Source organism: Odocoileus virginianus, chromosome 17 (genome assembly GCF_023699985.2).
Source record: "Odocoileus virginianus isolate 20LAN1187 ecotype Illinois chromosome 17, Ovbor_1.2, whole genome shotgun sequence".
In the NCBI taxonomy this organism is placed as follows: domain Eukaryota; kingdom Metazoa; phylum Chordata; class Mammalia; order Artiodactyla; family Cervidae; genus Odocoileus; species Odocoileus virginianus.
The window spans coordinates 49,074,294-49,087,031 of NC_069690.1; the positions used below are offsets into that span (position 1 = coordinate 49,074,294).

The window sequence follows — 12,738 nt, forward strand, 5'->3', positions numbered from 1 at the left end:
ATGAAGAAGCAAAATAAGTGAACTTCATCCCATAAGATTTATACTAAAGTATAAAAACAAACCAAAAAGAAATTAAGTATAAAACAACTAAGCCGAATTTTATTAGCCTGGTGAATATGGAATGATGGTGGTGTGACTTGTTCTGAAGACAACAGCAGTAGAGAATACAAAACAAAAACAAACTTCAGATACCTTCATTAGGAATTCCTAATTTTTAAAATTTGTTAACTCCTATTCACTCACTACAGGTTATACCATTTTTAATTAAAAACTGAGCCAGTTCCCTGCACATAAAACTCCTTTTAATCTCACCTTACCCCCAAATCTCCAGCCTTACCTTCCATTATACCAACTTAATACCTAGAAACTAACCTTTAAACAGTCTCCAGCACAGTACCTGGCTCAAATAGATTTTCAATAAATGTTAAGTTGAAATGTTGACAAGAAATGGGCTGCAAAATCATGAAAACTTGACATGTTTAATATCACCTAAAATGGACTCTGAGCAACCTGAGGGATGGATGGAACTCAAAACTCCTGAGACACTTGGGCTGTCCTTTGGGAGATTAGATTTGGCACGAATTCAAACAAATATGGGAGAGGTGGAGTGGAAATTTGATATTTGAGATAATCCAGTCATTCATAACCTCAGTCACGATGCAAAAAAAAAAAAAAACCCCAAAAAACTAAACCAGAAATATGATGTTTTACAACACTCCAGTAAAGACAGTCAATGTTTGATAGTTTTTTTTGTTTAAAACAACTGAACAGAAATCTTAAGCCCTATGTTTTTTTTTTTTTAAGCCCTATGATTTCTGGCTTAACAAGATACACAAGCATACCCCAAGGACATATCCAAGACTTCTGGTTTCCAGGACGGGGAGCATACTCTGCCAACCCAGCAACAAGACTGCCGGCGAGAATGCAGCACTTCAGAGTGTAGGAGAAACTGCTTTAAACAGCACAGAAGGACTAAAAAGCTGCTTTGCAGTCTACTGGAGGAGGTAAGCAGTTTTGCAACTTTCTGTGGGGTGGGTATGAGTTGTCAGAGGCAACACCACACACCAGAAGTTCTATAAGCAGACACAATCTTGGTATGTGGTATGTTTATATAGTAAACATAAATACCAAAAATTGCCCAATTGGGAGAGAAAGCCATTTCCAAAGAACAGGGAAGTCCCAGCATTATCTCTCAAAATGAATTTTCTCCAAACTAATTTACCACATTTACTCACCTTGAACTACATTAAAAAATTTAAAGACAGTATTTCTGTAAAATGGTGCTATTACTACCAGAATAAGATATAAATGTCCTATCCTGACTAAGATGTATCTCTTTTAACGATTGTCAAAGAATCAAACAGTATACACTTTCTCTTAGTGCTTCAAGTATAGTTTCAAGTCTCCAGAATTTCCTCTGTTCATTAGCCTGAAATAACCCTCATTTTCTATCTACCAAAACAGATTTACAAATGAAATTGTTATGTTTGGCTTTTGAATGTAAGCATGGATACTGTTTTGGAAAAAGGCTGAAAAACAATTTACAGTTTTATTTATTCTGAACAGGTAATACATTCATATGGTTCAAAATTTTAGAAGTGCAAAAGGTATAAGATGAAAAATCTCATCCGACCCTTGTCCAGTTCATCTCATCAGAGGCAATCAGAATTAAATTTCTTACATGTACTTCTACAGAGTCCTTCTGCATTCAATCAACTGCATATAACTTCTGAATTTGTTTTTACAAATAGCATATTCTGCAAATCAGCATTGTAACTACATCATATTTTTCTCGTTCAATATATATTAGAGATCATTTCACGAATATGGAACACTGTACTGACATACAAAGAGCATCATCAATTATCTTTTATAGCTGCAGAGTAGTTCCCTATAAGAAACTATAGTAATTTATTTAACCTGTCCCTATTAATGGACACTCAGGTGTTTCTGACTTTTAGCTACTATAAACAAACAATGGTAGCTGTACAGTAACAACAAAACACAATTGAAATTACCAGCTAGGATTCTGAGACCTATCCCAAAACTCAACGTATGACTCTCCTGGAAAAGCTTTTAAGGATGTTGTCTTAACTATACCAGTGAACTGTCTTGGTTCAGTCTTGCTGTTTGGTCTATTCCACAACCTTACTCATTTGGTAAAACAAGGCTGAGTTCTATCCAACAAAATATTTTAGTAAAATGCAAAATTATCTGATGATTAAGTACATACCAACCTGTTATGTGAGACAGGCTGACCTGTAGGTAATCCAAAGCTAGCGAATCAATCACTGCTTGCACATTGTGAGCTTCATCCTCTTGACTCCTGGGAATAGCTATGAGATCTGTGGGGAAAAAACTATGTAACTCTGCATCCTGTGCAAGTCCAAGTTTTCATCTACCTGTCTCTGACCAGGCCTCTGAGCTATGCCCAAACAGAGTGGGCCATAACATACGGATAAACAGATCCTGAATTCCACAAAGCAGAATCTTTACTGGTTGAATATATAGTCAATCAACATATATATGGAGAAGGAAATGGCAACCAACTCCAGTATTCTCGCCTGGAGAATCCATGGGCAGAGGAGCCTGGTGGGCTAGTCCATGGGGTCGCAGAGAGTCAGACACGACTGGGCGACTGACACACACACGTACACAGCACATGTATGAACATGCTCCGTAATAAGTGCCACGCTGAAGAAAGCTAAAGAGATCCATAAACTCAAGGAGATGCTAATACTCTTAACGAGAGACAGAACCTGTGAGGTGGGACTTTAACCCATAACCCCAGGTTGTTTTCCGTGAGAGGGAAAAAACCCATAACAGGCGTGAAAGGAGGATTCATGTATGTGCTGTTAAAGCAAGCTATTGGGAATTACTGGCATAAAGGCTTTTAAGATAAGAGCAGAAAGATTTTAACAACTTAAATTTGGAGTTTCTCCTCTTGTATTGAGGAAGATAAGTGTCTTGGGGAAGGATGAAATGAGTCTTTTAAAAGACTGATTCAATAACTACATGCCTCTGTACTCTAAAGAGGCTAGCATCAAAGATACCAGCTGGAGGCTATCCCATTATTCCAGGAAGTGATGAGGGCACTGACTCATAACAATGGAGGGAAGAGGGACTGTACAGAGCTTTAGTGCTTAACGGTTGTAAACAATATAGAGAGACAGAGGTAGCAGAGCAATCTGTGGGCAAGGATTCACCAGGAACACAGTACAAACAGCAATTCTTATCCATAACATTGGTTAAATACCAAGACTCAACAAGCCTTCAAATTCCATTCAATTTTAGAACCCATGAAGGTACATTTACAGAGAAGGTGTGACTTTCACACGACATTATGAATGATTAAACAGTTGATGACCAAGGCAGTTACTATAGGTGGGTCTCCTAAGACATTCATTAAGGCAATGAATGCTATTATTTAGATAAAAAGAAGATACAAAGAGAAATCTCAAGATTTTATATGTAAGATCTAACTAAAAAAAACTAGGAAAAAAAAAAGCACTAGAAATGTCTGGCCTAAGATATAGACACTATATAGACACTATTACTTCTGCTTTTAAGTATCCTTACCTGGTACCTTTTCTCCCAAAATGGATTGATAAAGAGCAATAAAAACATTAGCATCACAGTCTTCTAGTTCTCGAATCCTCAGGTGTATGTGACATTTCAAAAGAAGATTATTGGCAACAGTTATCCATTCTTTTGGGAAAGGAAGGAAAAGATTAGTCTAATACTAGAAAAAGTCAAACATTTCTTTAAAAAATAACCTCCACAAACACAGACACTATATTCAACAGAAGATAAGGAATTTGATTATTAAAGAATTTCGAAGACCCTAAGTTAATTTTTTTTCAATTAAAAACAATTTTTTTTGGCTACACCCTACAGTATAAAAGGGATCTTAAATCCCTGAAGAAGAATCAAACCTGCATCCTCTACACTGGAAGGTGGAGCCCTATTCACTGGACTAGGCATGATTTTTGAAAAGCTGTATTTAATTTCTTGGGATGACTTCCAAAAAGCTGTAATTTCAATTTAGTCAAGACTAGGGATTGGGGGCAGGAGGAGAAGGGGACGACAGAGGATGAGATGGCTGGATGTCATCACCGATTCAATGAACAAGGGTTTGAGTGGACTCCGGGAGTTGGTGATGGACAGGGAGGCCTGGCGTGCTGCGATTCAAGGGCTCGCAAAGAGTCGGACACAACTGAGCGACTGAACTGATGATGCAAATTCAATTTTCACTGCTGCAACCTAAAATCTTAAGTTACTTACCATAGATCTCATTTTACTAACCAAAGGTAGATGTTTTTTCAACACATTTACAAGTAAACAGGATGTCACAAACAAGACAGTTTGTTAATGATAATCTCAGGCTACTAGAAACTAATTAATGGATGTTGCTTCAAATTCCCCATAGCATTAGTCATGTTTTTAATCCAATTATCTTGTACAAGTTGGCATTTCTCTGCTGCCCAAATAGGTGGTGATTAGCCTAGGCTGTGAAGAACTAGAGTAATGGCACCAATACTACTGCATTTGTTAGTTCTATTTTTAATTATACTTGACGTATATGAAAAGAGATATGAGAAATTAATAAAAACGCCTTTAAATTCAGAGCTAGCACATTACTAACCCTATCGAAGTTTCCTGTGTATCACCCCTCCGTTGGGATTAGCCAAATTATTTCAAGGGCTTCTCAACCAAAGGTAATTTAGCAAACCTGAAACACTTGTTCCCTGAAATAACTGGCGATTAAGGGGCAAGTTCTTTTACTGTGCACGTTATCTTCAGTATGTTCTAGAAATAAACGTGTATGTGTGGGAGTGTCAAGGCACGTTATCTCCGTCTCCCAGTGCCCATTACTTACAGCAGACCAAACCATGACAACTGGTTTGAACGCTGTCTTGGAAAAAAAGATGAAAGCGTCCTAAACAACCCAATCAGCTCGCTTTTCAAAAACGGCTCTACACAAAGCCAGTAACCGTAGAAAGCACTGAAGCGGGAAAATCCACCGTTATTTTGCTTTGGGATGGCAACAAAATTTTTAGAGCGCTAATACTCAGTTCTCAGGCCCCGCAATGCAGCAGAGAGCACACTCCCTAGAAAATTAGAGTCTAGGAAAAGACACTTTCTGATCATTTACAGCCAACATGCCCGCATGCTGCCTGCCTCACCGCAGGGCCCTTGTCTCCCCGCCCCAAATCAGGCTCGACAACTTCGAATGCGCCAGGGAGCGGGGCTGAGAAGCCCCAGCCAGAGAACCCGCCAACTACGACCGGCTTGTCTCACGAGCCCCGCCGGCAACCCAGACCCACCCGAAGCCTCAGATAAGCTGGGGAGGAGCGTTCAGGGCTTGGACTGAAAGGGGACTTGAGCACACACACAAACGGGGCTCCAGGCAGAGACTCACCAGCCTCTGAGCCGGCCATGTCGCGGAGGCAAGTCGCCGCCGGACTCCCAGCCGGGCGCGCGCGCGCGCGGGACGGCGTCTTGAAAGGGCCGCACGGCGCAGACGCAGCGGTGACGGGAAGGGAAGCAAACAAAAGTGCCGGGAAGGGGGGCGGTGGAAGAGGGATGGACGTTAAAACGGCTTCTCGCTGCTGATTGGTCACCGCGGGAGCACTTCCTCTGGCAGCACGTGCCGAGGTGGCGGTTTGCGTGGTCTAGAAACCATCTTTCACCAGCCAGATCGCGCTCAGGGGTCCTGGGGTGGGTGGGTTTGACAACTCGGGTCACCCAGCAGCCCCGGCAGATTTCCCGGGGGCATTAGCACGGCACTTCCGGTGAGCTATTTAGTCTTGTACTCCTCCGCCGACACCAAATGGGGAAGTAGTGCGCCCGCTCACTCGGCGGGCGGGGGAAGCCACGTGACAATGGCAGGCTCCGCCTTCCTGTTGCCCCTAGTAATGGGCGTAAAGGCTCTTTGGAGACGTAAACATCTCCAAGGGGACAGAGTGGGTTGACCAGGGCTGGGCATTTTATTGTCTGGGCTAGACCTGGAAAAGGGCGCAGTGGCTTCCCTGAAGTGTGAAAGACCAGAAAACGGTGAAGTCAAGAGAGTGCAGGCTGAGGCATCCCAGTGGTGGACGGCGAGGTGGGGGAAGGGGAGGTCCCATCCTTGAAAGAGGCGAAAAATCGGCTAAGGGCCCGGGGGGAGGGGCGAGAAAATGGCGAATCCCGGAACGCCGGCAGGCGTTAATACCTCTGCGCAGGGGCGGAGTGATTAGGTCATAGAGCGGCTCCCAGCATTCTCTGCGGCGGAGGAGGCGGGCCAGGCTATAAAACCGGCTGCCGGGACGCCGCCGGCACCTCATTCATTTCCACCGGTCTCTTGTTGGGCAGGCTTGGCTTCTGTCATCGTCGTTCCTCCGCCGCTGCCGCCCCCGCAAGGCTTTGCCGTCGCCGGAGCCACCTCCAGCGACTCGTCGCACCCGATTCTCTCCGCTTCGCTTCCCGCCAACCGCAACCATTGACGCCATGTCGGGTTATTCGAGTGACCGAGACCGTGGCCGGGATCGAGGGTGAGTTGGGAACCGACCTGTCAGGCCCGGTGGGTGGGGGATGGGAGACCGATGAGGGTTGCGGGGGTGGGGTGGTGGGGGGAACTCGGCTTCTAAAGACTATTCTTGGGCCTCCGCCATCGAAAGGGGCTTGCGCCATTTTGATACTTGTCCAAAACTGGAGTTTTCTTGTTAACGGCCTTAAAAATTTCTTTTTGTTTGGGAAGCGGGTATCGGGGCCTTGATGATTTGGCAACTGTTGGGAGAATTTCGAGCACATTTCTCGAGGGGAGGAAAGCGCAGCGCTTCGAGGCGAAGTCGCTGCTGTTAGCTGTACGCTTACAAGAGTTTTACGGAATCTGGGGATTCTGTGGGTGACGAGGGGGCCGCCTCCGAAGCCGTTAATGCGGCGAGGGTGGGAGGGTGGCCGGCGCCGCGGGAATCGTCCATGTGGCCGAGCCGTGGGTACAAAATGCCGGCGGCGGACATGGCGGCGGCGCCTTTGTTACCCCGCCCGGCGGAGGAGCTCAAAATGGCAGCGTCGAGAAAATGTGGCGCAGAGAGAAATGCGAGACAAAGGGGGAAGCGCCGCCCCAGCGGGAACGCCGCCCGAAGGACTCCGCCCGGGCCGGGACTCCTCCCCCGGTAGTCTCCAGCTCCTCCTCCTCGTTTTCCTTTCGTTATATAATTTTGCTACCTTGGTAGGAAGCCGTTTTGAGGGATCCCCGCAACTAGATTGGCTTGCCTAACTGTCCCCGAGACCACCCTCCGTGTTCTGCTCTCACTGCCTGTGTTGTTCCGCTACGTATTAAAACCAGAGCTCTTTGGTTCAGGACAGCTGCTTAAGTAACGTCGGTGTTAAGCTTCTACTTGGCTTTTTTAGGCATTTAATTTTTTTGCTCGTGGGAAAGAGTAGTAGCCACCAGCTGTTGTCTGTCCGTGTATCTGAACTTCTAGAGCTTGGCAAACCAGTTTCCGACCCAGTAAATCCCGGGCTGTTGATTTGTTTTCAGTGTTGTGTGTACTTCATATATAACGGGAAATGAGGGAGATGTGGTATTAACTGTGGCTTTTGAAAGAATGACCATCACTGAGGACAGCACTTCCACCTCCAGAGTCTTTCATTGATTTTTAGCATGTGAGCAGGAATGGTGAAAATGTAATTTTTTTTTTCTTTAATTTTAGGTTTGGTGCTCCTCGATTTGGAGGAAGTAGGGCAGGGCCCTTATCTGGAAAGAAATTTGGAAACCCTGGAGAGAAACTGGTTAAAAAGAAGTGGAATCTTGATGAGCTGCCCAAATTTGAGAAGAATTTTTATCAAGAACACCCAGATTTGGCTAGGCGTACAGCAGTGAGTAATTTGATGTGGTTTCTTCAGGCTGTAACTCAGTGACTTTTTAAGTTTGACTAGAAATGTCTTACCAACTTAAAAGGAATGTTAATGTAGATAATTATTTTTTTAGGGGTGTATTGGTCGTGTGTTTAGTTAGGGGGAGCCCTCATGAGATATAACTGAATTTTTATAATTTGTTTTGTAGCAAGAGGTAGAGACGTACAGAAGAAGCAAGGAAATTACTGTTAGAGGTCATAACTGCCCAAAGCCAGTCCTGAATTTTTATGAGGCAAACTTCCCTGGTAAGTACTAGTTTTCCCCACCTTTTTAAAAAAATTCCTTTCTCTTGGCATTATTGATGTTTGTTTAATTCTTAATATTACAGCAAATGTCATGGACGTGATTGCAAGGCAGAACTTCACTGAACCCACAGCTATTCAAGCTCAGGGATGGCCAGTTGCTCTAAGTGGATTGGATATGGTTGGGGTAGCACAAACTGGATCTGGAAAGACTTTGTCTGTAAGTTTGGGGGACCTTTTGAGTTATGTGACAGGTCCTGAAGAAAATGGGTTGGTAATTAAACCAGAAGTGTTTTTAATATTTAATATGACCTTTTCTTTTCCCTTGTTTAGTATTTGCTGCCTGCCATTGTCCACATCAATCATCAGCCATTCCTAGAGAGAGGTGATGGGCCTATTGTAAGTGTACATATGTATTCTCTTAACTTGGTTAAAAGCATAGAGATTTGTAGACTACACAGCAAAAGAAAGTTTGTGGTGGTTTTATATAGAGAGTTATGGTTTTCAGTGTAGGAAGGGACAAAGCTGCTTTGGGTATTGACAGTGTAGATCATCTGCCAGTATAGCAATAGTAAATTAGCACTTTAAAACTAGAATTCAGGACTCTCTAAAGGTGTTCCACTTCCTCTTATTTTAGTGCTTGGTGCTGGCACCTACTCGGGAACTGGCCCAACAGGTACAGCAGGTAGCTGCTGAATACTGCAGAGCATGTCGCTTGAAGTCTACTTGCATTTATGGCGGTGCTCCCAAGGGACCACAAATACGTGATTTGGAGAGAGGTATGTAAGGAAAAAGGTTTTGTCACTGATTATGCAGAAAGTTCTGGATGTCATGGTAACATTTGTGTTTAATTGAAGGTGTGGAAATCTGTATTGCAACACCTGGAAGACTGATAGACTTTTTAGAATGTGGGAAAACCAATCTAAGAAGAACCACCTACCTTGTCCTTGATGAAGCAGATAGAATGCTTGATATGGGATTTGAACCCCAAATAAGGAAGATTGTGGACCAGATCAGAGTGAGTGCCCTTTAAATGTTGTCATGTCTTCAAGCTAAGCTATAAATTTGTTCTTACATCTTTTTTTTTTAATCTAATTTTTAGCCTGATAGGCAAACCCTAATGTGGAGTGCTACTTGGCCAAAAGAAGTAAGACAGCTTGCTGAAGATTTCCTGAAAGATTATATTCATATAAACATTGGTGCACTAGAACTCAGTGCAAATCACAACATTCTTCAGATTGTGGATGTGTGTCATGACGTAGAAAAGGATGAAAAGTAAGTGACTGACTCCGAAAACAATTTTACAAGTTGAGTCACTGTTTCACAAGTTACCTTAAAAGTGACTTTCAGTTGGGTGGAATCTAAATGCTAATTTGAAATCTGTCATGCTGAAAATTGTTTTGCTCCTTTCTTAACAGAGTATTGTTTTATGGCTTAAGGATAAAGGGTAGAACAGTTAAAAAGGTTAAGCAGATATTTTCTTTTCAACTTGTAGCCCTATGAGTAAAAGTTGGTGTTTTGCTCTTAACCATGAACTTTTTTTAAAATTCAGAATATTTTTTCTTTTAAGGCTTATTCGCCTAATGGAAGAGATCATGAGTGAAAAGGAGAATAAAACCATTGTTTTTGTTGAAACCAAAAGAAGATGTGATGAACTCACTAGAAAAATGAGGAGAGATGGGTATGTGTGGTTGTCCTCCACTAAAGCAGATATTTATTAGAGTTGAGTTCAGGAGAAGGGGCAAAGTTTAATCAGGGTTGATAGATCTGAGTTTCAAAGATGGAAATGATCTGGTAGTATACATGTATAGGAAAGACTGTGTATACCTTGTTTCAGGTGGACTTAAAAGGGTTTGTGACCAAAACGGTTAAAGTATATGGTTAAAATCTACAAGGTTTTAAATGCCAGCCTCTTAACGTAACTTTTCTTTACTTTAGGTGGCCTGCCATGGGTATCCATGGTGACAAGAGTCAACAGGAACGTGACTGGGTTCTAAATGGTAAGTATTTAAGTGCGGGGTCCCATGCCCACCCCATACACTTAGAATACCATTCATACTGATGGCTGTGTGTGTGCCTTCTTTTGCAGAATTCAAACATGGAAAGGCTCCTATTCTGATTGCTACAGATGTGGCCTCCAGAGGGCTAGGTTAGTACAAACTCGCATTCATGGCTTGGTTTCCCAGAAGATATCCATATAATTTTTTTAAAGAAAGTTTATTGCTTTCTTTAACCTCTGCATTTTTTCTAAGTTTTTTTCATATAAAGGTGCAGTCTTTGTGGCAAGGCCTAGGCATGACAATCGGAGGACTCGAGGGGGATGGAGGACTAGTGATCGGCTGGCTGCTTCCAGTCGATTAGAGAGGTGAAAAGCTGAAAGTGTGCCAGTAATCTTCAAAAGGCAGAACATACCACCTCTGCCCCGTAAACTGTTCTCTCCGGGGGGAAAAAATGGAAGTAATCCTCACAGTTCACTGCCGTGGTATTTCTTCTGTCCCATGCTTTGCATGACTGCCATGGTACAGCATTGTTTCAAACTGTTTACTGTGATCTGTGGGTCTTTGAGTTTCAGTGAGTTTGCTGAAATGTCGAAGAAATATTTCCAAACTTCAATGTTCAATGAAATTTTTGTTCAAGTTTGAAATGGAGAGAGCAGCTTTAAAAGGTACTAAAAGCCTTTTACAAATTGGTGAGTACTGGCACATAAGATCTAGAGCAGGAGCAACTTCTCACACATAGTCAGTGGGAAAAAAAGCAGTGCTTTGAAAGTTCCTCCCTCACCTACACAGTAGTCGTCATGTCGAGACCTGCCAGAGAGAGACACATTCTCAAGTGAATCCTGGCTTCTTGGAAGCGCTTGCCTAGACGAGACACAGTGCATAAAAACAACTTTTGGGGGACAGGTATGTTTTTCTTGCAGCTGCGGTTGTAAGGTCTTGGCAAGACAAGCAGTGTGGCCAGAATTTTGAACTTCTGATAAGTGTGTAACACAAAGGACCATGTACATTTTTGTTGAAAGGTCCTCAAAATGAAAGCACACGAGGAGGTTGCTGTGAACTTTTAAGTGGCCCTACTGCGCAGAAGCATTCAGATGTCACTTGATGATCTGTAAGGGGACTTGCTAATTGGGGACTGTTAGGAAATACACACGTCCTTTTGACATGCTCCATCATTGGGTGGGTAATAAGGTATACAGATGACGTGTGCTTTTTGTTTGTTTTTTTTTTTTTTCTTCCCCCCTTTCAACCTCAATGGTATTCCTACAGGGAATGGATAACCATTTAAACTGTATTTTTTGCAGCCCATACCTTCTTGGGAATACAATTGTCTAACTTTTTATTTTTGGTCTGGCTGTTGTGGTGTGCAAAACCCTGTACATTGCTATTTTGCCACACTGCAACACCTTACAGATGTGGAAGATGTGAAATTTGTCATCAATTATGACTACCCTAACTCCTCAGAGGATTATATTCATCGAATTGGAAGAACTGCTCGCAGTACCAAAACAGGCACAGCATACACTTTCTTTACACCTAATAACATAAAGCAAGTGAGCGACCTTATCTCTGTGCTTCGTGAAGCTAATCAAGCAATTAATCCTAAGTTGCTTCAGTTGGTCGAAGACAGAGGTTCAGGTAAGACCAACCTTTGGTAAGTGTTGGTGGGTGTGGGGTCACATGATAGTCTATAAATCCATTTAGATAGGATTGGTGGGTGAGTGCAGAAAGAAGTTGAGAAAATACTTCTCAAATAGAGCTACCAAATTGTTTTCTGTGTTAGTAATGATTGGTTCCATGGAAATAACAATTTGGCAATTTTTTTCTTGACAGGTCGTTCCAGGGGTAGAGGAGGCATGAAGGATGACCGGCGGGACAGATACTCTGCGGGCAAAAGGGGTGGATTTAATACATTTAGAGACAGGGAGAATTATGACCGCGGTTACTCTAGTCTGCTTAAGAGAGATTTTGGGGCAAAAACTCAGAATGGTGTTTACAGTGCTGCGAATTACACCAATGGGAGCTTTGGAAGTAATTTTGTGTCTGCTGGTATACAGACCAGTTTTAGGACTGGTAATCCAACAGGGACTTACCAGAACGGTTATGATAGCACTCAGCAATATGGAAGTAACGTTCCAAATATGCACAATGGTATGAACCAACAGGCATATGCATATCCTGCTACTGCAGCTGCGCCTATGATTGGTTATCCGATGCCAACAGGATATTCTCAATAAGACTTTAGAAGTATATGTAAATGTCTGTTTTTCATAATTGCTCTTTATATTGTGTGTTATCAGACAAGATAGTTATTTAAGAAACATGGGAAATGCAGAAATGACTGCAGTGCAGCAGTAATTATGGTGCACTTTTTCGCTATTTAAGTTGGATATTTCTCTACATTCCTGAAACAATTTTTAGGTTTTTTTTGTACTAGAAAATGCAGGCAGTGTTTTCACAAAAGTAAATGTACAGTGATTTGAAATACAATAAATGAAGGCAATGCATGGCCTTCCAATAAAAAATATTTGAAGACTGAATTAAGTGGAAATGGTACTTTATTTTACATATATAATGTCATGTAAAACTTTTGCTTA

The 12,738-nt window shown here is 42.4% G+C and overlaps 2 protein-coding genes across 9 annotated transcripts in view; one reads left to right on the plus strand and one right to left on the minus strand.

The window, feature by feature from the left end:
* CEP95 (centrosomal protein 95) overlaps nt 1-5,637 on the minus strand; it is a 35,939-nt gene extending 30,302 nt beyond the window's left edge. For all 7 annotated transcript variants that reach the window (XM_020901741.2, XM_020901740.2, XM_020901738.2 and 4 more), the window contains exons 1-3: nt 5,423-5,637; nt 3,580-3,708; nt 2,238-2,345 (exon numbers count right to left, since the gene is read on the minus strand). In XM_020901741.2, coding sequence (XP_020757400.2) covers nt 2,238-2,345; nt 3,580-3,708; nt 5,423-5,441 — 256 coding nt within the window. In that variant the 5' untranslated portion in view covers nt 5,442-5,637. The remainder of the gene's footprint in view (nt 1-2,237; nt 2,346-3,579; nt 3,709-5,422) is intronic.
* An 82-nt stretch (nt 5,638-5,719) lies between these two features.
* DDX5 (DEAD-box helicase 5) lies at nt 5,720-12,681 on the plus strand. 2 transcript variants are annotated; one of them, XM_020901744.2, is made up of 14 exons: nt 5,720-5,795; nt 6,355-6,533; nt 7,698-7,863; nt 8,051-8,147; nt 8,231-8,364; nt 8,478-8,543; nt 8,782-8,923; nt 9,002-9,162; nt 9,247-9,419; nt 9,715-9,825; nt 10,083-10,144; nt 10,234-10,293; nt 11,555-11,779; nt 11,975-12,681. In XM_020901744.2, the coding sequence occupies exons 2-14, from the start codon at nt 6,490-6,492 to the stop codon at nt 12,376-12,378; spliced, it is 1,845 nt and encodes a 614-aa protein (XP_020757403.1). In that variant the 5' UTR covers nt 5,720-5,795; nt 6,355-6,489; the 3' UTR covers nt 12,379-12,681. The 2 variants fall into 2 exon arrangements, with proteins under 2 accessions (XP_020757403.1, XP_020757402.1); XM_020901743.2 differs by lacking the exon at nt 5,720-5,795 and having other exon boundaries at nt 6,305-6,533.
* Nucleotides 12,682-12,738: the final 57 nt, after the last annotated feature.

Coding starts and splice junctions, on each gene's coding strand:
- DDX5 (XM_020901744.2), top strand. CDS start 6,490: ATGTCGGGTTATTCGAGTGACCGAGACCGTGGCCGGGATCGAGG. Junction 8,148..8,230: donor TTATGAGGCAAACTTCCCTG/GTAAGTACTAGT, acceptor TTAATATTACAG/CAAATGTCATGGACGTGATT. Junction 9,826..10,082: donor AGAAAAATGAGGAGAGATGG/GTATGTGTGGTT, acceptor TCTTTACTTTAG/GTGGCCTGCCATGGGTATCC.